This window comes from Haliotis asinina, chromosome 1 (genome assembly GCF_037392515.1).
Source record: "Haliotis asinina isolate JCU_RB_2024 chromosome 1, JCU_Hal_asi_v2, whole genome shotgun sequence".
Lineage (NCBI taxonomy): Eukaryota > Metazoa > Mollusca > Gastropoda > Lepetellida > Haliotidae > Haliotis > Haliotis asinina.
The window spans coordinates 48,975,777-49,003,149 of NC_090280.1; the positions used below are offsets into that span (position 1 = coordinate 48,975,777).

The window sequence follows — 27,373 nt, forward strand, 5'->3', positions numbered from 1 at the left end:
AGAAAGGATTTGACAGCTGACATGTAATTTTTAATGCCACCTGCAGATACCCCATTTTGTGAAAGGACCGTGTTAAAATAATGAATTTCATCTACGTGCTCAAATATATCAAAGTTGATACAAGCCATATTACTATTTGGGAAAACAAATATAATAGAAAAACTTAGAAACGCGGCGACACGTGTCACCAGCATTACGCCCTGCTTTTTTTAAGAATATTGGTTAAATATTGATAAAACCCTGAAAGTGCCGGCTCACTTTCAGGGAACCTATCGTATAAGCCAGTGTTTGTAAGATTAGCCCTGACTGTGTTTTGTTTGTAATTATACCGAGTACCACTTCTGGTAGACCCAGTTAAACCAGCACTGGTACTCGGCATTGGATTACTAGTTGAAGGAGAGGCTGCAGATGCGTCCTCTCCTTGAATTGTGTGGCCAAAGTGTTTAAGTACCCTGATGTAATCAGGGATTTGACTTTTGTTGACACTGTATGTGCCACAAAATGCCAATAGAGCCGACATTGACACCAGCTGTGTAGCAGTATAGGACTCGCTACGGCGGCGATTTTGGGCGTGTATGGCGTGTAGACCAGGAGTAGAACTACCAGGATAACATTGCTTTAAATGCGCGATGCCTTTGTAATATGTTTTACACTTTTGACAAACGACCGAAATGTTTGTGGAAGGCATACTTGATGATATTGCTGGGACACTTACTTTCTGGGAGTGATTGGTCTGGATGTCACAGTCTTGGACAAATTAAGAAATAAACTGCTTATACGATATCTCTATTTAGGGAATAAACCTGGTAATGTTGAGTATCAGTTTGATAAAGTGAGCAACGTAAATGACTGAAAAATGCAGAAATTAAGAACAAACGAGAAGAAATAAAAGTAAAGTTCACTTGCCAATGGTGATTGCCAGCGCTGACTGGTAGTGATCCACTAAGACACTTGGTCTGTGATGATGAAATTACAGTGAAATGCATTCCCTTATATTACCATGTCGCGGTCAGACAACCAATGGGATGGTTTAGATGAAGTTCACGTGGCCAAGCCGGATGTTTCTACGGGGGAGGAGGAAACTGGAAATTGTCCATCTCCATTCCATGCGTGATGTCCATTTGGAGGGGCAAGAGCATGCCAAAAGGTGTGAATTGCCCATGCCAAAGGAATTTTATACGCAAAGTTGAAGTCAGTGGGGCGACGAGGTTTAAAATCACAAAGTAGCGGCATGTCAAAGGGAAGTGACCCAAGCTGAGTGATTATAACCATAAGAGAGCAAGGTAGGTGACGAAATTACAATTGCTGATAAATAGCATCTCCAGGGTACGAAGATGTGAACACAGACGAGTGATATACAGCTAATCAGGTAGTAATTAAGTTTACAGGAAGGTAGAGAAGAACGTGTACTCGTAGTATATACAATCAGTCCATGCGGACAGATCTGAAAGAAGTTATGAAAATAATGATGATAAGGAGTTGCGAACGCAACTCAGTAACTAAGTGGCCAGACAGAGGCGGCCTTTGTGATAAGTTACAGTTGTCAGAGCATGGCGCCATCTTGTCTGTTTGATGCGCGTCGTTACATAATGGAACGTTTATTCGAATGCACAGTATACCTTGGCACATCCACATTGTCAAGGTATTACCGACCCCTTTTACACCATTGGTTTCTGATGCTGAAGTAACAGCTGAGGAAAGATGCGCGCCATATCCCCAATTCTACCAGCCACACGCACAAGTACAGTTACATAATGCCGCGCATTCCTTGATTAAAAGACGTTCCTTGAATGCATATTATAACCTGGCATAGACGCACTTTTAAGGGCTTTCAGGTGCGTTTGAAACATTAAATGTTGGATGATTGATCGTGAAATTATAGGTGCTATAACACTGACGGGAGACGTGCGCCAGACCCCCGACTTTACCCGCCATCAGCAGTTGCATAATGACGCGCATGGCTTGACTGTCTGAGGTGACACGAATATACGTCACACCTTGGCACAACCGCACTTTCAAGGGCTTTCCGATGCATTTTAAATCTTTCATTTTGGATGAAGGATAATGAAATAATAGCTGGCGGAAGATACGCGCCAGATCTCCGTTTTTACCTACCAGTCGCACAGGAACAGTTACGTAATGACGCGCATTGCCTGATTATCTCATGTTCCTCGAACGCCCGTTATAATTTGGCAGAGCCGCACTTTCAAGGGCTTTCAGATGCATGTTAAACATTAAATTTTGGATGGTGGATCGTGAAATTATAGCTGCCGTAACACTGACGGGAGACGAGCGCCGGATCCCCGACTACTTTACCCGCCATGTAAATGCATTTACATAATGGCGCGCATTGCTTGACTCTCAGACACGACTTGAATGCACATTACACCTTGGCAGAACCGCACTTTCAAGGGCTTTCCACCACCGTAAAGGTTTATATATTAAGACCACAGGCGTTGCTTTTATGGCTTTATTCCAGTTCGTTGCAACTTTAGCTCTGTCACGTATATTGATTCCTGTGTAGAGCGAATGTCTAATGTTGCACACCAGCATGTTGCACATTTCCAGAATCCCACATGAATCCCCTTGCAAATGCTTTGTAGTTGTAAATATTAACGACGCCGGTATAGCCGGTGAACAGATTCATGTAAATTCCGCCAATCTATATCACCTGCGGTATTTGTTGCATTTCGCACATTAATACCCATGTAGCTTCACCACTAAATGCGCAACGTGTGCGTTTTATACACTGTCTGACACACGCTTTAACTGGCTTTCAAACGCAGTATAGAAATGCATTTTCTAAGGTGAATCGTAAGAGTGGTTGCCATTACATCATGACCGGACTATGGTGGCATGATGACTACTGTGATATAGAAGAATTGAAGTTCAACAAAATTACACAAACCATCATGTCGGAGATTCAATCTGGACTGGTTACCAGGGGCACCATTAGAATCACGTTTGCATTTTTGGAGAGAGCGTTGGATCGGGTTTCCAACCATGTATAACATGCATAGATATCACAAAGTAAAAGGCTTCCAAAATACAATGGCGCGAGCGACTTCCACCGGAGGCTGGGTGGAAGAAAAGTCTTCCACCGAGACTCCCGTGGAAGAAATTCAGAAGGCCTAAAATCACGGAAACCTTAATTGCTGGGCTATAAATTTGCCAAAAAAGAAACGGAAAAATTCTACGTGACGCGCAAGGGTCCTGCTATCCAATGACGTGCAGGATGCGAGTGTAAGGCGGCGAATGCAGCTCCCAAGGAAGCCGTGCTGCAATAGGTGATACAATCTGGGTGGGAACATACCGAGCTGTTGCGGCAGAACTTGGCCCCATGACCAAATGTTTGACATTTGAAACATCGGAGAGGAGACGGTACATACACCTCCACCCCAATGTTGAAATATCCAGCTTTTACGGATTTTGGAAGGACGGAATGTGAGAACGTGAACAAATACGTATTGAGCTTGATTGTTGTGCCATCGTCTTTCTTTTTGGAAAATCGCTTTACAGCGATGACCCCTTGATTGTGAAGCTCAGTAACAATTTCCTCCTCAGTCATGCCAGAAAGACAATGAGCCCTTTCTCTGACAATGCCTCTACATGAATTCAGAGTTCTGTGTACAGAGGCAACAACGGGTGTATTCACAAACTGTTTTAATTTCAACAGATTGTCCAATTGTTGCTTACGCGCACATTCCACCAACAGAGAGCCATTTCGAAGTCGCGTTACATCCTTAACTTCTCCACAGACACCGTGGATGCCCTTGGAAATAGCAAAGGGGTTCAGCTTGAGAGGGTTTTCATCAGCAGATGAGATGACAATAAATCTCGGCCACGAGTCAACTAAGTCAGATGAGCCTTCATCAGATGACGAAGATTCAACATACCGGCGTTTATTCTTCGATGAACCAGAAGGAATGGAGGTAGCCATCATGTAGGAAACGTGTTCGACAACCCTGCTCCCCACCCATCATGGAGTGTCAACAAGGACGGTGTTACAGCGGAAACCAGTCTGTTCCACCAGGGCTACAGGGATGTTATACTCCAGCCAATAAAAACTTGAAAAGTTGTTGAATCAAACAGAACAAATGCCAGGCTGGTTCGCCCTCGACACATTTCTGAAGAAACACAGAATTCAGAGGTTAATATTGCCAGATTGGCCCATGAGCCACCGCCTTCTGGCATGGGACTCTAGACAAATTAGTACACAAAAAATTGTACATTGAAAGCCAAAAAAGCCAAGATAATATAATCAAAGTACTACGTGCAAAAGTATTCAGCATGCACAGGGCTTGGCGTGACCAGCCGATTGATTGAATTGGGCCTATTCAACCTCCCGTCTAGGTGAAGTTAGGGCCAAAGTGGCGTGTTGAGCAACAGGGACACGGTTGCAGGCCCCTGTTACCCTCAACCACCAGGATCCCCTCCTCCACCGACACAGGGCTGCAACCCACGGCTAACGGATTGGTGAACCAAATATGCCCCCGGGTCCACAACGGGGGCTTGGCGAGCACTTAGCGTTACCCAGCACCCACCACGAGGAGGTGGCTCGCCACGGGTGCTTGGAGACACAAGAACCATGGAGTCACAATAACCATGCGGTCACAAAAACCATAACGTCACAATTACCAATGAGTCAAAATAACCATGGCGTCACAATAACCATAGATTCACATTACCAACGAGTCTCAATAACCATGTAGTCAACAATAACTACGAAGTCACAAAAACCATGGCGTCACATAAACACCTCCAAAACATCCCTCCCCCCAAAAAAAACAAAACAAACAAAACAAACAAAAAAAACCAACAAAAAACCAACAACAAAAAACACAAACAAAAAACACACAAAAAAACAACCAACCAAACAAAAAACAAACAAACAAAAACCCAAAAACAAACAAACCCACCCCCCACCCCCCCAACACCCATGCAGCCAACAATAACCGTGTTGTCACAATTACCGTGGCGTCACAATAAACATGAAGTCACAATCATCGTGGAGAAACAATAACCCTAGAGTCACAATAAGCAGGGTGTCACAATACATAAAGAGTATTAGGATTTCAAAGCGTTCACAACAACGTGAAATATTTCCATGGGTGCATCTGCACTTTAAGTTACGAGGAGGTCGCAGTGGTTTCAGTTTTTTTGGCAAAGCAGTAGTTGCGACACTATCTGTGCCATTGATGCATGAATGGGTTTTGCTCATTATCTGGCTATTGCTGTGGACAAACCGATTCAACTCCGCCCCTTGGTACTACATATGATTCTATTTCACCTCCTCATCAACCTTTCAATAAAGAAACAAGCCCCGGTGTTATTTATGGTTTAGTTTGTGTAACTTTGAATCTGAATGACATCGGTGAAACCATTTCAACAAAGTAGGACAATGTCTATGTTGGCCGCCATGCGAGACCTCAGACTCGTTCATTGGTGATGAATAATTATTTTATAAAATATTCTGTACTTCAAACATTTCCCACCATAGAAGTAAAGTAGCTTGTTCTCTAGTTAATTACTTTTGTTTCGACTTCATTAATTCTTTTTTTACTTTTCATCTTCAGCAATAGTAATAAAAATACCCCATTTTCAATTTATTTAAATATTTTTTTTTAAAGGTCACATGCAATCAAAAAATCAAACATAATTAAAACACATTTATCACTTATTCATGACATATAATATACATTGCTGCTTCTAAAAAAGCAAATAAACACAATTATAAGCGTATAATCGCGATTCAAAAGTGCAATATTTTGTACTTGGGCTTACTTCCCCCGAAACGAAGCCCTCGGTAGGCCGAACCCAGTCATAGCGGGTGGATATGCACTCAAGTGTAACGGCGGCTTCCGATTGGCTGTTTCATTTGCTGATATGCTGAGGATTCATTGTGTGTACAGAAAGATGATCTTTTTGATGGGCCTTTTAGAAGTATAGCCAGTCACAAGAAAGTAAGATTCTTTATGGATAACAACTTCTTTTTGTGTACTTGATGCGTCGTTTCAGTATGGATTCACATACTGTTGTCAAACAAAATCATATACACGAAAAGAAGTCGTTATCCATGAAGAATGTATATAGAGATGTTGGGTTTGGAAAATACATGTTATCTGAATTTGCGCTCGATCCAATAAAAATCCTGCGTGGCTGGAATCTGTCATTCGTCCAAGTACAAAGAAGGACTTGAAACTGACAAGAGTTTGCACCAGTTTCCGTCAGATCCAGTCATCCAAAAAATGAATGTAGTTTGTTTGCAACCCACAGACATAAAAACATGTCATGTGTATCACACGTGCCTAATTACATAATGTGGCAGACACGGGACTCGGGTGCACGAGTCATAAATCAACTTATTTTCTTTATGTCGTATTGTCTGATAGGTGTTAAGTTCAAATTGCATGTGGTCAGTGATTGAAGCTGTGTACTGCATGTTGTCTTTAGCAGACAGGCAGACAGACATATAGGTGTAAATAAACCAGACACTGAGCTTTCTCTGTGACAGAGACTGCATACCACAATTAACAAGTTGTTTTACGTAACGAGTAGATTATTTACTTGTTTGTGTACACAACCAAGATTAGACTCCTGCTCACGACCTGAGACGCTGGGCATGCATACTGTTTCAAGCTCCGCGAACCTATTCACTGCGCATGCGTCATGGCCGCAGCGCAGCACAGCTGCTGAAACCAGTTTTCCTCCCAGCGCTGGGGGGGAATTTAGTAAAACGTTTGAACCCCGATTTCGCGGGCTTTTTTTTCATCGCGTTTTTTTCAACTTTATAGGCTGAATTGGCATTTTTGATGATATGTTTCGGTAAGTGCATACCGAAAGGTACCAGAATCTGCAAAGTTGTGTTTTACGTTGCATGTGACCTTTAACAAAAACATACTTCCAAGAACAACTGTTACAAAAGCGTCTTGTTCTACGGTTATTTATAAAAACTATTTCACTTTCATGTTATTAATGCTTTCGGTGTGATGCTGTAAGCAAGCAGAATCTTATCAAAACGAGAAATGAATATATTATTATCTATTTAGTTCGTAAGACGTTTGGATACCAAACATCAAAATGTTAGGAAATTTGGTACCATTCTGTAGAAAACTGTGTCCCAAATCTAATTATGCAATAATCAAAGCAAGTCACCAGGTGGCGTCCCCTTGTGGCACCGTCTTTGAGAAGTAATATGTTAACAAGTATCGCACGGAGAGATGTACTATCGCACGGAGAGATGTAAGGTTGTACTTATTCCTCCAGCATCGCACTGTGGATTGGATGGTTGTACTTGTGTGGTGTGGTGGTGCTGTGTCTCTCCGTGGACGTCCAGTGCATGAACGACACAAGTCTGTCTCGGGTCCACAACTCTTTATTCTCAGTTACACACACGTGTAGGCTACAGCGTCTCGCTCCCTTCTCTCTCGGCTCTATTGTTTGAGCCGTTATATATACCCAGGGTTGGTCCGTTCAAGTCTTTGTTTTAGCTCTTCCCCCTTACCTCCCTCTCAGTGATGGGTCACGGTCAGCGATGGGTCATCAGTAATGAAGGCCCCTCGTTATCTTTGTTGAACATGCGAAGCAACTGGCCAGAATGTGCTTTCATTACCGAGGTAGTAAATGCCTGTAATGATTTGGTTCCTTTATTTGTATTACGGCCAGCGCGTGCATGCTCGGTTGGAGGGCCGACTGGTCACCTATTGACCGCCTGTAGTAATGCCGGGTATTACCAATGGGCAATGGTATGTCACTGACCAGTGCGTATATTACTATCCAAACTCCTCTAACCGAGAGTTTGGAAAGTACATTAACTTAATGAACGGGGGCCAGCTGGGGTCCAAATGTTGTGCCTTGGACACAAGAGTTCTCTTAAAAGTAAACTGTTATTTTTTATCATTCCATATGTGTTTTTTTCATAAAGATATTTTAGTATGGATATTAGATACAGTATGAAAATCAATATTAACTGCAGTGTGTAGAATCAAACACATTAATTAAATTCTTTTAAAAAGGAATCAAAGAAAAAATATTGATTCACACGTAAAAAAAGATTTTGACAATAACACAGTGTAAGTAAACTTAGCCCCTGTGTAGAACGAATAACACTGGGGCTAAGTTTACCTTGACTGTTAATAACAAGAATTCTTTATAAAATGAATTTTTATATAAGTAATTTCATTCTAGATAAATATTCAGAAATAAAATAAAGCTATCGTACACTGCAACAATATCTTCATGTTTTGATATAAAAGTTGATATCGTTACATGGATTAAGAAAAGGGGTGTGTGGATTAAGCTCAATCGAGTAATCAGGATCGGAGGCATGTTTTATTGACATCATACCCAGAAAGTGTGGTGGCTCATTGGATCAATCACTGGGCGGTTGGCTCCAGACTCCATCACTAACTGCATAACGTCGTACAGTAGTGAGTGTGCTACAACTGGGCTGGCTCACCTGCCACATGAAATCGACCTAATTGCCGATTGCGGCGATAAACAACATTAAAGGAAACACATCACCAGCTTTACATTTGTCAAATCAGGGAGGCTATATACAGATTATCCCTGCTCAAACTAACATCACTGTATATTGATTTTTTCACATTTGCATTTGCTCAACTGTGCGAGGTCATCATCATTACACAGATAACAGAAACAGAGAAATATTTGTAATACATGTACAGATTCATCAAACGATCTGCGCTGCTTGAGTAGGTAAAACTATGTTTGTAACCTTCTGAGTATTCGCCCAAACACAGACCAGATTCTAAGGGGAGGTAACGACGTAGGAGAAACTGCTACCCGCTTTCAAAATGGCGTCTGAAATGTTCACACATTTTCAGATATAAATAACTCGATACAACGACGCTTTGTCGAGATTACTCAGAGAAATCTGCTTATCTAGTAAGTAGATGATGATTTACATTTGCAAAACAACTCAGAATGGCTTTGTAAATCATGGTAGTTTGAGATCGGACCCTTCTGCTCGGGGCTTGGCCTCCATTGCTCGGCGTGCTGGTTTTGATAAATATTTCCTTCCCATGGTCAGATACTCAATTAGCGTTTAGTTGACCCCAGGCGTAGTTCAGGCAAATTGATGAGACTGAACCCTGTGAGTGTTTTATATTTAACGTGTTAGTTATCTTGCCTCGAAAGAAATCTGTGTCTTCTGTCAGACGACACTGAAAAACAATAAGGGACACAACTCAATATTTGAATGCTCACGACAACCTGCATACCAGTAAATTAGTAGGACGATATTAGGAGAAACTTCATATTTCAATGCAAATTCCTCCTAAAGGATATTCTTTCGTGAAATATACTTTATTATATGATTACATTAGATTAAAAGACACCAAATGTGTTTGCAAACCAAAGTTATACAGAAATGTGTTCTACATTTTGGATTATATCAATATTTTTTGTCACAAATATATATATAAAATGTACGTTTTCAGTTAAGGTTAGCTGCAATATTATGTATGTGAACCAGTAAGATGTATCATATTGTTTCCATTTAGTTTAATGCATTTAACAATGAGAACATCTGTTTGAATGTTACATAATGATAGAATCCTGATGATATTCCTATTTTATAGCTCTGTAGAGTTCTTAAAACACGGTCATTGCTCCAGCTCTCAGTCATTTCCATTGTTCCACAAAGTGATAGACCAAACTGACCACACCTCAACTTCAATATAAAATTTAGACTGACTTGCCCTCTTTTAATTCTGAAGGAAGGAGACAAATATTTATAGCCATGGGAAGTGTATGATGTTTTGAGATCTGTGATCTGCCGGTGAGCCACCACAATGTATCAGCTTGGTTATAACCAACCTGGCTGTTTCATGAAAACTGTCTCAGTGAACTTAGGCTCAGTATTATTCGTTACACTGCAATGCATTGTCAAACAAACCAACCCTAGTAGAAGGTTGTGTCAGCTAACCCATTGAGATGGACAGAAACCATTCAAAATTTCCACCTGGACCACAGGACCAGTGAGTGGACAATAATCGGTTTGTAGTGCACTAGTCCAAAAGAACAATCATAGATTTTATTAAACTATCAATACAAAATACACTGGTGACCACTGCACACGTATAATTTCATGGTCTTGGTGACCACAGGACCAAAGTAAATTTCAAACACTGTTTCAGCAGACCAATAAGAACACAGCTTACCAAATTGGGTAAGTTAACATTCGCACATACCATTTGAACATTTACCTGCATAAAGTTTGCACTGGAACGATTCTGGATGCTATTTACCACACAACTGCTTCCGAGTGATACACATGGAGGATGCCATTATTCACAATAGTTAGTAAACAGTTGCTGAAAATAGTGTTTTTGTCAACATTCCAGGATGTTATCCTGCGAGAATATAAGCTAATAGTAAGCATGTCATTAGAAACTGCTAAGCTTCATGTCAAATATCTGTGTTTTATGTGGATTTTTGTTTGTTGAGAGATCAGGGTCATCAATGGACAAAGAAAAACTGAGCCCTAAATATTAGCCGTTGTCAGATTGGTTAAATCCATTCATCTGTCTCGCATATGACTGGTTGATAGGTCACTACAAACGTTTAGGTGACACAACCTTCTACAAGGGTTTGTTAGACTCAGTATAGCAGGACCCGTGAAGGTCTCGAGTAGAACAGGTCTTCATCAACCCATGCTTGCCATGAAAGGTGACTATGCTTGTCGTAAGCAGTGATTAACGGGATGGGGGGGTTCAGGCTCGCTGACTTTGTTGACACGTCATCGGTTCCCACTTGCGCAAATTGATGCTCATGTTGTTGATCACTAGATTGTCTGGTCCAGACTCGATTATTTGCAGACCGCTGCCATATAGCTGGAATATTGATGAGTGGCGTAAAACTAAACTCACTCAGTTTAGCAGTGTAACAAATAAAACTGAGACTAAGTAGTTTACTTAGACCTAAATGGAATGAACATTCGGCAAGACAACACAGTCATTTCAATTCTTTCGCGAATGAATTTTACCAGATCTTTTGAAATGATATTTCACAGTTTCCTTATCAGAAATGTTAACTGAAAAATATAATCTTTTTTAGATTAGCTTTTATCTCAGAGCTTGTTATTTTGGGCTATAAGTATAAAGAGAATTTTATCTCAGACAGTGTGCTTGATCTCATTATATTACTTTCAAAATTTCATGCCTATTAACTCTTGGCTTGCACTCATTTATTTTACATTATAAGAGAATTTTGAGGAACAGGTACAGGATTCAGAAAACTTGATATGTTTCTGAAAGTCAAAACAATAAATTCTATCCCAAATGTATGATGCATCATGCATGGTCCTGTTGACCAGTAAAATGTTTACAGTAAACTTCATGTTAACCATCATCAGGCAAATTTTGATATGTGTGAATAAACTCAATGTCTGCATTTGTTTTTATGCAGTGTGGCTCATGCCACCCTGGGCAACAGCTGCTATAGGTAACACTTACAACGCTTTCAGAGATAGAAATGTGAATGATTTAATTAACAAAAATGCTCTTCACAACCTAGCAAAATCATTCACAAAATATCCAACAATACATAAAGATGAGTATGTAATGTGCTACATGTTGATTCACATGCTGAAACTTCAAAGTAAACAAGAAATCTGTCCTTAACTCAGTCTTAATACAAACAGTATAATAAAGCATAATACTGTTCCTCAATGAAAAACACTGTAATAACACATTGAATTGTTCGACAATGAATAACACTGCCACATAACACATCTTTGGTTACAGTTTTTATTGCATGTGTTTCCTTTCCAGAAATCAGAATGGACACAAGTCCCCTGAAGCCTGAGCACTCTGAAGCAGCGTCCACCTTAATGGATGTATCCCAGCAGTGTGAGACCTCTGTCTTCCACAACCAATCACAGGCAGGAGCAGCAGGCATTTTTATGAGTATAAATCATCACAGCGACATGACCAGCACTCATCGTGGCGGGGCATCAATGCTGCTAGACATCGACCAGCACAGTGTAGATGTTCCATCTGATGCAGCTGTAGTGCTGATGGCAGTGGATGGAAGTCAGGACCCCCAGCATACTTTCATCTCTTCAGATGACAACTCCAACCTGAACACCATCACCCCATCTGACAACACCAGCCTGCATACCATAACATTGTCAGACAATACAAGCCTGCACCCCATCACTCCATCTGACAACACCAGCTTGCACACCATTGCCCCTTCTGACAACACCAGCCTGCATACCATCACCCCATCTGACAATGCAAGCCTGCACACCATCACTCCAACTGACATCAAAACTGAGGCCAGTACAGAGAGCTACGGCCTGAGGGAGAGTGCAGTGTCCAGCATCACCCCGAGTGACAAGCAGCAGTTCCAGGTGATGTCCACAGATGGTCAGTATCATACAATCACCCTTGCTGGAGCTGAGGAGGTACTGGCGGACTCTGGAAATGTCCAAATGACGGTCCAGATTGACACACCGGGAAGAGAAACGGAAACTGTGACAGTGTCAGGACTCACTGATGGATATAATCTTGAGTCTCTGGCACAGATTGCAGAAATTGTTGTTAACAGTAGCGACGGCAGTGCTAATCTTATCAGCATCCCGGAAGACAATGCAACCATCCAGAATGTCCGTCTCATCAATGAGCAGTACATTGCTATGAAGAACAATGGAGATAGCAAGCCAGTTTGTGTTCCAACAGAAGCTGGTGAGAGAAACCATGTGACGGATGATCAGACCCATGAATCTCAGAATCCTGTATTGCTTGATCAGACTCATGGATCACAGAACCTCGTGTCACTAGCACAGATCGCGGAGTTGGTAATAAACCAGGGATGTCTGGAGACGAATGATGGTCTTAATCCCAACATCCATCAGTTGCAGATTGGCTCAGATGCCAACAACCAGCCTTATGTCTTATCAGGCCTTGATTCCAACATCAGTAGCGTGCAGACAGTCACATCCTCCCCTAGAAAAATCACACAGATGCGAGTGCCAACTAGAAAAAACACCACGGAATATATTGCGGTTCCACTGAAGAAGCCATTACCAGGTTCATCTCCAGCTGGTGCCAGCAACTACACTACAACCATCCTCCCGGATAGTCGCAACCCTCCACAGAAACTTCCTCCAGAGAGGAACATCTACAGCAAAATCAAGGCTGAGAATGGAGAATGTTACATGGTGGTGCTTCCTGACTCCGACACCCTCAATCCAACTCAGCTGCGTGATCTCCTCACCAGCTACTCAGCCAGTCACACAAAGTCTGCCATAGGAGATCGTTCAGAATCTACCGAGATGGCTATCAAGGTGGAACCGTCAGAGAAACCGATGATGTATTCTGCAGGATCCCAGACATCCAACCGTAAATATTCAAAACTTTGGCCAGCTGCCATCAAATCATCAAATGTGGTTGTCACAGAAGCAGCAAGGCGCTCCCGTCAAGGAGAGAGTGTGGAACATCGAGTGTCTGGCGGAGATAAACCTAGCAAGGAAACATCAGGAACAGCAACCGATTCTGTGGTTGAGATTGTGAAGCAGAAGAACATTTCTGATGGCGACTTGTTTAATAACACCGTGAAGGTGAAGATCGAGAAGCGAGATGAGCGTGCAGATGTTGCTGTTGCGGAAGACCAAGAAGGCATTATGATCGACAGTATTGATAACTGTGGACATGAAGTGGCCACTGTGAACAGGCGGTCTTCCAGTGAACCTTGCCCTGAGACCAGGACTGTCACGGTTCAGACTGACATCACTTCTGAATGCTATATCAATGTGACACCCGAAGAACTCAGTATCAACAGAAGGAAGCCAAGGGTGCATACTGGCAGAAAACGCATATATCTCGATGACCCCAGACCTTCCACAGACTCAGCACAAGGTGTGCAAACTCTGGTATCTCCATTTTTGAAAAGGAAAAAGTTGCTTGATCTGGAAAATGCATTTTATATCTGTGGTACATGTGAGTCAAAGTTCTCAACGGCTGATGAACTCAAGGCTCACAACAAGGAGCACAAGTTAAAGAATGTGTTCTGTCCAGCATGCAAGAGGAAATGTTCCAGTGTGAAGATTCTAGCAGACCATGTGATTTCTCATACTCGCTGTAAGACTTTCAAGTGTAGTGTTTGTACCACAAAGACTGTATTCAGGTCAGCAGAGGCTTTCAAAGCCCATGTCAGTGAACATCTCAGTGTGCAGCACTTCCGATGCGGATCCTGTGGTCAGAAGTTCCCCCATGTTGCCAATCTCCGAGTCCATATGAGAGTACACACTGGTGAAAAACCATTTGTTTGTGATAAATGTCCCATGGCATTTTCCCAAAAGGCACCGCTTGAAGCTCATGTAAGTTCATTCCATAACAAGGAAAAGCCTTTTTATTGTGGGGAGTGCAGTGTACAATTTGCAAGGAAAGCTGATTTAAAAATCCACATGCGTATCCATACTGGCGAGCGTCCTTTTGAGTGTGAGCTGTGTGGCAAGAGATTCACATCTAACTCAGGTCTAACAAGCCATAAGAAGACCCACTTCCGGAGCCGGTATCACAAGTGCAGCGACTGTGAGAAGAGTTTTGACACTCCAACTCGGCTCAAGCGCCATGTTGCGCTCTGGCATTCTGGGGACCGTGTCCTCAAGTGCCGAATCTGCAACAAGGAGATTGGGAACAAATCTGAGCTTCGGTCACATATGCAGCTCCACTCCAGTGAACCGTTCCCATGTGTTCGATGTGGTTACGGAACTGACAAGAAGGATTTACTGGCAAACCACATCCAAGAAAATCACCCAGAACTTGTTTCTAAAATGCCTGAGTTATTTGACTCTACTGCCCAGTTCGATCAAGAAGGCAAAACTGTCGACTCTAAGTAAAAGGTTATTGAGATCAAGTAGTAGATATTATCATGTGACATTTATTGAATTAATTTGATAAAATTTACTTCTGACTGATTGCACACAAATGGCAAAGTTTCTTTGATTTCATCATTTATGAATTTCTAGTTAGAGTTGGTTCAAATATAATGCAAAAGATATTTGTTCAATTGAATATTTTTTCTCTTTAACATTGACGTGGGATGGTTGGCTTAGTCTGAAAAGTTAAATAAATGGCAGTTTGATTTAACTTGGTTTACATGCCTTATGTAAGAGGAAAAGTAATCTTCTGTTTGAAACTTCAGGTGACACTTTGGCACTGACTGTTTGATATTCAGATAGTCCTGGGTAATGAGGAGGGGAAGTCTGAGGGTTTATCAGAAAACAAAAATAACCACAAATGTTAGAAAATAAACAATGCTCTAAAAGGTGAAACACTTGTGAGCTAGAAAACCTTAAACTAAGTTACAGTTGCTTTGGTGATGTCCTGCTCTATATATTGTGCTCTGAACTGAAGCACATTGCCACCATGGGCTCACCTGACCAACCCCCAAAAGTGCTGAGTGGCAAGTATTGGAAGGTTACTACAAGATTATTAGACTGAGTGTGGTAATGGATACAGTTTTGTAACATATGTCAAGTGTTTGTTTAATGTGTTACAGTTGTCGAGTTAAGAAACATTATATATTTTTTCAAGAGCAGCTGCTTATTGTGTTATTAGTAACATTATGTTTTGACTTCTCTCAGAGTGCTTGTTTTCCTGTGGCAGGTATTGCAGTGTCCAGGCAGTGACCAATTGTATGAAGTGCAAAGTTTCTTGCTAAAGTTGTTGGCCACATCTGTGCAAGGTGGAATTTTCTATTTTCTTTTTTTTTGTGATAACTTCTTGGGTGGTGGGGTAGCCTAATGGTTGAAGTTTTGTCATGTCGAAAACATGCGTTTGATTCCTGACATGGGTGGAGTGTGTAAAGCCAAATTCTTGTGTCTCCTGCCTCCCCCTTAAACAAATACAGAAAATCTGCTCAGAGGATGATGTTACGTTTTAGTTCTGGAGCAATTTTCAATAAAATAAAGTGCCTGTTGCACCATGTGAATATTGTTGAGAGTGAAGGCTTGAGAGGGCCATACTTATGTTGCTTCAGTAAGTGTGAAGACTTGAGGGGATCATACTTATGTAGCTCCAGTATGTGTGTAGGCTTGAGTGGATCATACTTGGGTTGCTTCAGTAAGGGTGAAGACTTGAGGGGGGCCATATTTATGTGGCTCCAGTATGTGTGAAGGCTTGAGGAGAGACATACTTATGTAGCTTCAGTGGGTTCGAAGACTTGAGGGGATCATACATGTGTTACTTCAGTAAATGTGACGACTTTTGGGGGACATACTCATGCAGCTCCAGTATGTGTGGAGGCTTGAGGGGATCCTATTTAAGTAGCTCCAGTAAGGATGAAGACTTGAGGGGATCATACTTATGTTGCTTCAGTAAGGGTGAAGAGTTGAAGGGGCCATACTTATGTAGCTCCAGTATGTGTGAAGGCGTGAGCGGATCATACTAATGTTGCTTCAGTAAGGGTGAAGACTTGAGGGGATCATACTAATGTTGCTTCAGTAAGGGTGAAGACTTGAGGGGATCATACTTATGTAGCTCCAGTATGTGTGAAGGCTTGAGTGGATCATACTTGGGTTGCTTCAGTAAGGGTGAAGACTTGAGGGGGGCCATATTTATGTGGCTCCAGTATGTGTGAAGGCTTGAGGAGAGACATACTTATGTAGCTTCAGTGGGTTCGAAGACTTGAGGGGATCATACATGTGTTACTTCAGTAAATGTGACGACTTTTGGGGGACATACTCATGCAGCTCCAGTATGTGTGGAGGCTTGAGGGGATCCTATTTATGTAGCTCCAGTAAGGATGAAGACTTGAGGGGATCATACTTATGTTGCTTCAGTAAGGGTGAAGAGTTGAAGGGGCCATACTTATGTAGCTCCAGTATGTGTGAAGGCATGAGCGGATCATACTAATGTTGCTCCAGTAAGGATGAAGACTTGAGGGGATCATACTTATGTTGCTTCAGTAAGGGTGAAGAGTTGAAGGGGCCATACTTATGTAGCTCCAGTATGTGTGAAGGCATGAGCGGATCATACTAATGTTGCTTCAGTAAGGATGAAGACTTGAGGGGATCATACTTATGTTGCTTCAGTAAGGGTGAAGAGTTGAAGGGGCCATACTTATGTAGCTCCAGTATGTGTGAAGGCATGAGCGGATCATACTAATGTTGCTTCAGTAAGGGTGAAGACTTGAGGGGATCATACTTATGTTGCTTCAGTAAGGGTGAAGACTTGAGGGGATCATACTAATGTTGCTTCAGTGTTATTGTGTTTTTGAGAGATGCTCCTCCCAGGGTGGTGTAGTGGTGATATGTGTGTTATTGTGGGGTAGATGTTCCACCAAGTAAACAACTGCTCCATCACATCATGGAAATAGTCTACTATTTTTGTAAACTAAATATTTGATGTGTCTGTAGGGATATATTCTGGACCATTGCTTAGCTTGGATCCCTGTTGAAACTCCATTGTTTGAATGTATTAAAACACTGTTATTATTCCTTGTTTTTAACTGATGGTGTCATTGTTAACAATGAGATCAGATGGTTAAAAAGTGCAAGGTGATTTGGTTTAGGGACCATTCAGTGTGTGTGTGTGTGTGCGTGCGTGCGTGAGAGAGAGAGAGAGATATTTTAAAGCTGGGGGATATCAATATTGTACGTAAAAATATTTGGAAAGGGGGTGGGGTCACTGTACATGACATGCTGGCCTGGGTCACTTCCACTGTACACAACTTTTACGGGTTGGGGTGGGGGTGTGGATCTTTCACACTGCACATTTCCTCAGTAAAAATCTTCAACACCCCTCTTGCCAAAAAATATGAACAATCCCTTATATGGTTATACTGTTTGGTTAGCGGCTCGGTGTGTTATTTACCCCAGCACATGGCAACATTCCAGCTATATGGCAGCAGTTACAGTCTGTGACTCGGGATATACATTTGGGTACTGTGACTATTTGTGACATAAGCTCTTCAGTAGTGGCTACAGTACAAGCACCTTCAGTTTGTGTAGTTGCAGACCCTCAGGTCAGACTTGTTCTCCAACCTCCTATTTTCCAGACTGATGCTCCATCCACTGAGGTGGTAGGTTCAACGACAAACATGTGTCGGGATATATACACGTTTATTGTACACAACATTGACTGGGGCATTACTTAAACTAAGGCAGCACAAGATCAGCCTTAGCCTCTAACAGCCTATCTGTCTCTACACTTTGCCCAGAATAAGGTTGACTAAATATTTTATGCGATATTATGTCCTAAAATATTCATATTTGTTTGTTCACATACTCTTTTAGGTCAAAGTCAAAAGATGGTGCAAGAGAAGATATAAGAGTCTAGCGTCAGTTTGAGTATCATATATTTTATAGTTGATTTTTTTCATCTGTGCAAATTTTAGAAAAAGAATTTCGCATCTTTGAAGAAAACAGGTTTAAGAAATCAATGATCCAACAAATATAATGGCCTTATCTGTAGAAGGAGAAAACCATACATATGTACGTGTACTTGCTTGTGAAAAGCTAATTCATACAATCAAAAAATAAGAGAGCCTTTTGTGGGGAAATAGAAGCTGACTATTTCCTGTTTTGCGGACTGTATTCAAAACATATGCCAAAGAAAGAAATAGATTTAATCCTTCATGAATTATGTCCACTCAAAGTCAAAGTTATGATTAACACCTGACAAAAACCACGAAAGTGACTGCTTTAATATCCTTGATAGCTAAACGAAACAACATTGTCACCACCACCACCATCATCATCATCATCATCATCATCATCATCAAGGTCAATGGTCAGACTAAAGCGCAATCAAGCTAGGAAATGTTAAGTAGATCTGTCTGTTGAGTTCACGTAACAGTCATCAACTCAGCTTGAATACTTCTGTTTTTGAAACAACATGAGTGAGTGAAGGTGTTGGCTTTACACTAAAGTGAATGCTATTCCAGTTATATGCTGCTGCCTCTGCTCAAAGTAGAGTAAAGAGTTGCACTGTGTAGGCCCCGGACATTCACAAGGTGGGAAATGCAGTGAATACAGTCCTCATCATAAATATGTTCACCTGTAGCAATTCAACAGGATATACTTCACATTAGATGTGACACAAATTTGTAAAAGAAAATATGAAAATAATACTGGCAAAAATATCAACAAAATTGCAACCTCGGTAAGCTTTAAGCTTAAACAAGAAATAAACACCACTTGAAGAAATACAAACAAACACATAGAAACAAAATATCTAACATGAAGATTACAACAGATATTTGATGATATGGAACCCTTCCATGATGCAGGCACTGTAATATCGCCATATCAAGTCCAACCATAACATTAATCTAACCTTAACCCTGACTTCATGCTAGTTGATAAACAGGAAGGTAATATTTACCTCACCAATGATGTCTTTGAAAATTTCAGTTTTTGTAAATGTGACAGATGACTTGTAATTTCTCTCGACAAAATTATAAACAAGTAAATCAGTTACTTCCATCTTGTCATGCTGACATATGCCCCACAAAACATAAACCTCAACTTTGTGTCTGCGAAGAAAGGAAAGAAGGAAACGGTGCTCGTCAGACTGGCAGGAAACAGTGGACTGAAGACCACTATGAATAGAGGTTACTTTTACCTTCTGTAGCCACCATATTGTTTCTTAAAGGGACACAACTCTGCTTTCACTTAAAGCCTGCCCCATGCAAGAGGTTCCAGATGCTTTGAACATGACGTTAAATAAAAACTGTTAGATAACACAGCAAATATAAATGTACACTTCAGCTAAGATGACATGTGAGAAATTATTATATATAGCCATTAGAAACTGAACCAGAGCAAACACATTTAAGACAAAAAACAGAAAAGTTAACATATATGGAATTCTTTGATGAATCAATTCATACAATCAAAATGAATGTGAAAACCATACTGAAATTTAGGGGCAGCCTGATTTAAAAAAAAAGAAGATGATTCAATCTGTTAAGGAAATGATAAAAAAATATTAAATTTGTCAGATTTTACCTGAAAAGTAAATTGTTCCCTTGACATGGTACATGTTCTGAAAGATTTTGTTCTCTTTACTTCACTGACAAAAGTGGTGAGTGAGTGAGTGAGTGAGTGAGTGAGTGAGTGAATAAGTGAGTGAGTTTGGATTGATTTTCGTTTGGGACACAATTCCACAAAGGAGATGACAGGCTGTCATGTGCCACTAACTGAAAAGAAATGTTATATTAAAACACCAAACCTCTACCCACATACCTCATGGTACATATTTCAGTCAATCTATTAATAATTTATCATAAATAGCAAACATCTGTCATAGCTTTCCTTGGATTTCATTACAAGTTATAACAAATATTCCCATGTGAGAAGTCACACAAAGATGGACAGTAGCAACAAACTAGCTAGCTAAATAAACCAGACACATACATACAAACCTTGCCCTTAGATCCACCTTCACCTTGTATACCTATGTATTCAAACAGAGTAAAGTAGTTGAGTACTGACAATAGCAATGGAATGTTAACATGCAGGCCTTGGAACTTAGTTTGTATTGATGTTGAAAAAAAGTTCTAAAATATATAAAATAAAATCAACAATTATAACACAACCCAAATTGGCCACCCTGAACTTCATATTGTATTGAATGATTGGACTCCCTATTACTGACTGGATTGTGCATCTACTGCTGCAAGCTAAAATATGATTCAGATGCTAAACCAGTTTTCCTCCAAATAAAAATACAGGATATAACAGTCTATGGTCTCTTTAAGTTTCCTTCACTACAATGTGGGATTTTTACAGTCAGTGCTACTACCAACAACAGGCAGATTTGAACTATATCAAATCCACATGAGTCACCAAGGTTAAAGCAAAAGTGGGGGGTTGGGAGAGAGAACATACTTCAGTTAATGAATCACTTTCAATGCATACTTCCCATCAGAAGGCATACTCACTAGCATAAATGTCGCCACTTACTTCAGTCAACTGTCCTCAACAAGATTTTGCAAAATAATACATACTGTTTAAAGGTACTGTTTTTATATGAACTGATGTATTGTAAAATATACTGATAATAATGAAGAGATTCTTGTTATGTGTACAGTAAGTGACGAAACTTGTTGAAAAATGGCAAATTCTTATCAAATATTTATGCTAAAATGTAGCTGTACACATGCATGATATTTGCACATTTAACAGCATATTGATGCAAGATACTTGTGCAATTAATCTGCTGAATGTTCGCATAAGTTAGTGGAGTAATTCATCTTCTTTATAGCCATAGAAACATACATAACATATAGTGAGTGTTTCAAGCGAGTCTTAACTTTTGATTGGTTGTATACATATGATTATTTCCATACAACCAAGGTAATTGTGTTTGGTCTCTGTAATATTATGTTAACATAACATCCGGGGGCAGGAGTTGCCACCAGCACTAGGGATGATTTGATCAGTTTGTTTTTCATTGTTGGTGTTATGGCATTTCAAAAGCTGAGATTCAAACTTTACATCAACTCCACTAGTGGTCAATATAAACTAATCAAATTCTGACGAGGATGTTGCTTTGAGATGCTGTCATGCAAGTAGAATTCAAAACTGTCATGGTTGTGAAGCATGTCCAGATTCATTTAAAACTAAACAAACAGAAAGAAATTGTTATTTTCAGTAGATACTGGCATGAGATGAGAGGCTGAGAAGTATTTTCCACAAAGCCAGGGAAATGGAACCAGAGATTTTTCACTGTCATTAGATCTGGCAGTTAGAGGTACCAATCAGCAATAGCTGACTCAACTTAATGAAAATACTGAATGAAATACTATGATTTATGAGTGAGTAGGGATGGATGCCACTTTCAGCAATATTCCAGCAAAATCGCAACAAGGGAAACCAGAAGTAAGCTTATCACACTGAGCCAGTGGAGAACTGAACCCATGACTAGCAAACACTTTCACAACTAGGCTACTCAACCACCACACTGACAGCCCCCTGTCCCTGGAACACCCTGCCCATTCACATCAAGAATACTGAATCTTTGGACTCATTTCAATCTTTTTTAAAAATCCATGTGTTTCATCATGTCTATAATCAGACTTCCTATGTTCAGTCGTCTTTCTATGTCTGCTATATATATAGTTTTAACTATCTTCTCATATACTATTGTAGCGCCACGACCAGTTATTAGTACCTGGACTTGGCGCCATACAAATACCCACACTATTATTATATGCCACTTACACAGCCACTCAATCGTGCTACCAACTGCATCCTCTGAGCTTGTTACAGGAAGGAAGGGGGATGACCCACACATTCCTGAACCAGCATAAGCCCAACAGGGCAATGTGTCATATCACAATACATAGCGAACAGAAAAGTCTCCTCAAAAGGATGAACAAGAGACTGACATACTGAAGGAGGATTATGTTTGTTGTTAAAAGACAAACTCAGCTATATATGTAAATAATTGAGTCTGGACTAGACAGTATACATGCAAGTAACTGAGTCTGGACCGTCTTACAACTAGAGAGCACTCACTGTCTTATAACTAGAATGTGTTGCTGAAGGCTCAAATAGTCATGCGTTTTAAAAAGAAGAACATTCAGCTATGCTACTCTGGTCACAGCTGTAGGAATCCTAAAATGAATGAGTTTAGCTTATGCCACTTTTAGCAATATTTTAGCAATATCACGACAGGAGACACCAGAAACAGGCTTCACACCTTATACCCATTTGGGGAATCGTACAGTCTTTGGTGTGATAAGTGAATGCTTTAACCTCTGGACTATCTGGGCAGCCACTACTTAAATGACTATATTGAATCAGCTGTGACTGGTGAATAATAGTAATAATAATAATAATAATAATACTTTTTGTGCCTGGAATCCAATGCGATGCTGCTTTCTGGCGTTACATTATCAGTCTGACAGAATTGTATTTTCAAAGCTGCTACAAAGTGTTAAGCACGACAGTATGGGTCCATACATCCGCTTTTCAGGTATCCATTTTAAACAGCTGGGTGGACTGATTGCAATGTGGACGAAGTGCCTTGCCCAGGGACACAACACAGTAGGAGTCCCAGGTCACAAATGTATGGTGTCTCCATTGGGATTCCAACCTGGGCCTTTGGGGTGTGAGGCCAGCATGGTAACCACTACACCACTGTGCTCCACGAAAAGTTGTGAATAGCAGTGGAAGCCAACCTTTACATAGAAACAAAGCAAGTGCAAATGTACTTCCAGTGAGTGAGTGAGTTTAGTTTTACACCCCACTCAGCAATATTCCAGCTATATGGCAGCGGTCTGTAATAATCATGTTGGGACCAGACAATTTTGTGATCAACAGCATGAGCATCGATCTGTGCAACTGGGAACTGATGACATGTCAACCAAGTCAGTGAGCCTGACCATCTGATTCTGTTAGTCACCTCTTATGACAAGCACAGTCGCCTTTTATGGCAAGTAGGGGTTGCTTCTACCTGACAGAACTGTGACTGATATATGCTGTATAGCTCTAACTCAAAAATTGCAAATAGATTAAAGATCACAAAATGGTCATTTGCCTTTTCAGAGTTTTGAATAGATGTTTTTGAGATGAACAGCTACTACTATGCTCTAAGATTCATCAGTGTTATTGCTTTAGTGAAACATCTGTTGAAATTTGCAACATTATCGTGCTGACGCTGTCAAGGTGAATTGAAACTTGGACCCACAAAAACTGGTTTCATGCGTGCTCAATGGAGGTAACCCTGCACAGTAAATTAGAGCAACCCTGAGCAACATGTGCCCGTCCAACATCAAGAAGAAAATCAGGTATAACTGCTGCACACTTATTGCACAATGCTCAACATTTTTGCCAATACATCCATCACAAATACATCAACAATACTACATATTTACAGGAATACAGAAAGGGTTCAGATACATTATAAACAATTATCAAATCCAGCAACTCCAGAATGTACAGAAGTCTTCCACCTTTAACAATAACTAAGGATAACTAATGATAACATGAGTAGCCAGCTGACCAATGCTTCTAGCTCTGAACATTATACCATCCACCCCTAGCCTGTGGCCAGCTGGCCAATGCTTCTAGCTCTGAACATTATACCATCCACCCCTAGCCTGTAGCCAGCTGGCCAATGCTTCTAGCTCTGAACATTATACCATCCACCCCTAGCCTGTAGCCAGCTGACCAATGCTTCTAGCTCTGAACATTATACCATCCACCCCTAGCCTGTAGCCAGCTGGCCAATGCTTCTAGCTCTGAACATTATACCATCCACCCCTAGCCTGCAGCCAGCTGACCAATGCTTCTAGCTCTGAACATTATACCATCCACCCCTAGCCTGCAGCCAGCTGACCAATGCTTCTAGCTCTGAACATTATACCATCCACCCCAAGCCTGTGGCCAGCTGGCCAATGCTTCTAGCTCTGAACATTATACCATCCACCCCAAGCCTGTAACCAGCTGACCAATGCTTCTAGCTCTGAACATTATACCATCCACCCCTAGCCTGTACCCAGCTGACCAATGCCTCTAGCTTTGAACATTATACCATCCACCCCAAGCCTGTAGCCAGCTGGCCAATGCTTCTAGCTCTGAACATCGTTCCATTCATGCCTAGCTGTAGAAAAGGTAAGACAGAAAATTATACCTATCAGATAATGACAGACTCAATAAATTGATATATGATGAATTTGATACTATGCATTTCTAAATTGAACAATTTCTACCAAGACAATTTGAAAAAATATATCCTCCAGCTTGTTTTCATAATGAACAACAAATTCTCTGAATTGAGATTAATTAGATTTTTTTTGTTACAGGAAGCTTCTTAACTATTGCATGGTCTAGTTCAGATATTGACATCAACGATACATGTATAGTGCAGTATATGCCATGTTGATATTACAATTACATCACAATTATATTTGTAGCTTGCTTACATTTACCCAATCCTTTATGCAATATTCCGCAGGACAAAAGTACTGGTGACAATAACATCTCTTCTTACTTTGTCTTCATTAGGCCAAATTTGTCTGTGAGCAGGGCAACATGTTAACAACATCACGTTAACAACAGTTTTCATTCATGAAACTGTACACAAACTCAGTTAATTACTTGATTAATTCATTCTGAAAGAACTATCCAGACTGTCCTAAACTAACCCAAATTACTGAATCACAAACATGTGATGAACAATGGAACTAGTATCAGGGAGAAAGTATTGCACATATTGTACTAGCAACTATATGCTCAAAGAGTAAGACATAAGATACTAGGAACAACATACTCAAAGTGTAGGACATTTTGTACCAGAAATGACATACTCAAAGTGTAGGGCATATCGTACCAGGAGTGACATACTCAAAGTGTAGGACATATTGTACTACGAACGACATACTCAGAGTATAGGGAACAAGAGTACTGTGATAATAAAGTATGTGGGAAAAAAATGTGAAAACATATTGAACCATGTAGCACTATATATTGTCAACATCAGTGTTCAAGGTCAGTCTTGGAATCCTTATGATGTATAGTTACTAGGGCGACCACATTGAAATCTCAAATGATATCACTACAGTAGCAATAGTTAAGGGTCCCTTGGTTTTATCAGTGTATAATTTCTTCCACATATGGTCTCCCATGAGTGAAAAATTTGAACTGACATAGAGCTGGACACATTCAAAGCTTCTCTAAGACGTACATCTGAACACGCTTGCATGGAACACATATGCATTTGAACGAAGAGCATTAATAGTGCACCAGAGAACATGTCCTGCAGCCATGTTGATTCAGGGAGCCATGATTCTTGAGAACTATGATTCTGAAACCCTCATCCCAAGAAATGCCTAGGACCAAGTCACATGAGACTGTAACTCTGGAACCTTGATTCCTGGAAATTTGACTCTGGGAACGTAGGTTGGATCTGGGAACCATGACTGCAAAAACTGCAGCTTTTGGAATTGTAACCATATCCTCCCATAATCATGACTAGAAGCAAGACGTTAAGAGCAGTATCTCCAGGAACCAAGTCTCCAGAAGACCCATATCTTTAGGAAAGAAGACCCTTAGAAACACTATCCTCTTGAACCAAGGCTCCCAGGACCATTATCTTCAAGAGCTGGTTCCGAAGGAACAGCCACTCTGAACTGTGAGCCATGAAACAACAGTTAGGCCTTGTCGCCAGCCAACTCTCCAGCCATAGACACCGTCTCCACTGATGTGCTTTCCACCTTCACAAATGTTTGCAAAAGGTTCTGAATCTCTTCCAGAAGCGGTTCACAGATCTTCTGATATCCACGTCTGGTCATGTGAAGATAGTCGTGCATGTCGTGGTGTGTTATCTTGCCCTCAGTATTTACAAACCAGCTGGCATCAATGTTGAGGAAGGTCACGTTCCCTTTATCCTTCAGGTCCTCTGCGAGGCTCGTGTTGATCTCCCGGATCTTTTCCCGGAGGCTGTTGGGGTTCTCTCCACGAGGGGGAATGCCCTAATTAGAGATCAAGATGCAAGATGTCATTATCATTTAAGACCAAAACTTCAAGTCAATTGTTTGAACATGTAATTTTCTGAATAAAATTGATATTTTATACATATCCTGACTCATGCTTAATTGCTTAATCTCCTCCCTGGCGAAGGTAGTGGGATACCTGAAATCCCTTGAAGTTCCCTTCTAAAAGATGCAGACCTAAAATACACTCACCCACCGGAAGCCTCCCTTTTCCCGCCAAATCGGTCACATGACTAACCATGCTTGTCACTCTCTCCTATAAAATCGCTTGACACAAAGAATTTTGGAATTCAGCGTGCCTGTGAGGGGTGGCTGGGAGGGCTTTCGTCATGAGTCAAGATAAGAATAAAATATCAAGTTTATTCAGAAAATTACATATTTTTCTTTATCCTGACTCATGCTTAATTTCTTACAGAATCTGAAGTCTGGATTCTGCAGGCGGTCAAAATTATGTCTGATATTCCCCCCCACCCCGCTAACGGGAACTTGTAACAGCGATAATTTGGTCCTCTTTTTCCAATAATCATCTGTAAATTCTGGGGGGATCACATCCAGTCAAACTTGTATGCTGAAGAAGGCTTCGTTGACTGGAACGTGATGATATCTAAATTAACTAGTATCTGATGCAACTGAATGTCTAGAAATTCTAATCAAGACTAGTTGCAATCCTTCTTCATGTACAAGTATCTTCATTACGAGTACAGGGTCTCAATCACTCATGCTTGTCTGTTCGAGATGTGCGCATGGACTCTCAACCATTATACTCCGCAGAGCATCTGGTCTCCACAAGTCATGTGATAAATGGGTGATTAAACTCAGTGCCTTCTAAGAACATGATGACAGGCCCAAACTGATGAATGCCAGTGACGTTCTCCGTGGCTACGTCTCGTAGATA

General features: G+C 40.8%; 2 protein-coding genes across 5 annotated transcripts in view; one reads left to right on the forward strand and one right to left on the reverse strand.

Moving 5' to 3' along the window:
* The window catches only part of LOC137292586 (uncharacterized), a 156,576-nt gene extending 140,616 nt beyond the window's left edge, over positions 1-15,960 (forward strand). Inside the window, exons 1-2 of one of the 3 annotated variants that reach the window (XM_067823840.1) lie at positions 8,765-8,907; positions 11,796-15,960. In XM_067823840.1, the coding sequence (XP_067679941.1) occupies positions 11,804-14,869 (3,066 nt within the window). In that variant the 5' untranslated portion in view covers positions 8,765-8,907; positions 11,796-11,803 and the 3' untranslated portion in view covers positions 14,870-15,960. Of the gene's footprint in view, positions 1-8,764; positions 8,908-8,969; positions 9,116-11,795 lie in introns of those variants that run through there. The other 2 variants (XM_067823841.1, XM_067823842.1) reach the window with 2 other exon arrangements.
* Positions 9,161-27,373, reverse strand: part of LOC137292843 (platelet-activating factor acetylhydrolase IB subunit alpha1-like) — a 32,822-nt gene continuing 14,609 nt past the window's right edge. Inside the window, exons 5-6 of one of the 2 annotated variants that reach the window (XM_067823864.1) lie at positions 20,401-20,432; positions 9,161-9,185 (exon numbers count right to left, since the gene is read on the reverse strand). In XM_067823864.1, the coding sequence (XP_067679965.1) occupies positions 9,176-9,185; positions 20,401-20,432 (42 nt within the window). In that variant the 3' untranslated portion in view covers positions 9,161-9,175. Of the gene's footprint in view, positions 9,186-18,317; positions 26,458-27,373 lie in introns of those variants that run through there. The other variant, XM_067823863.1, reaches the window with a different exon arrangement.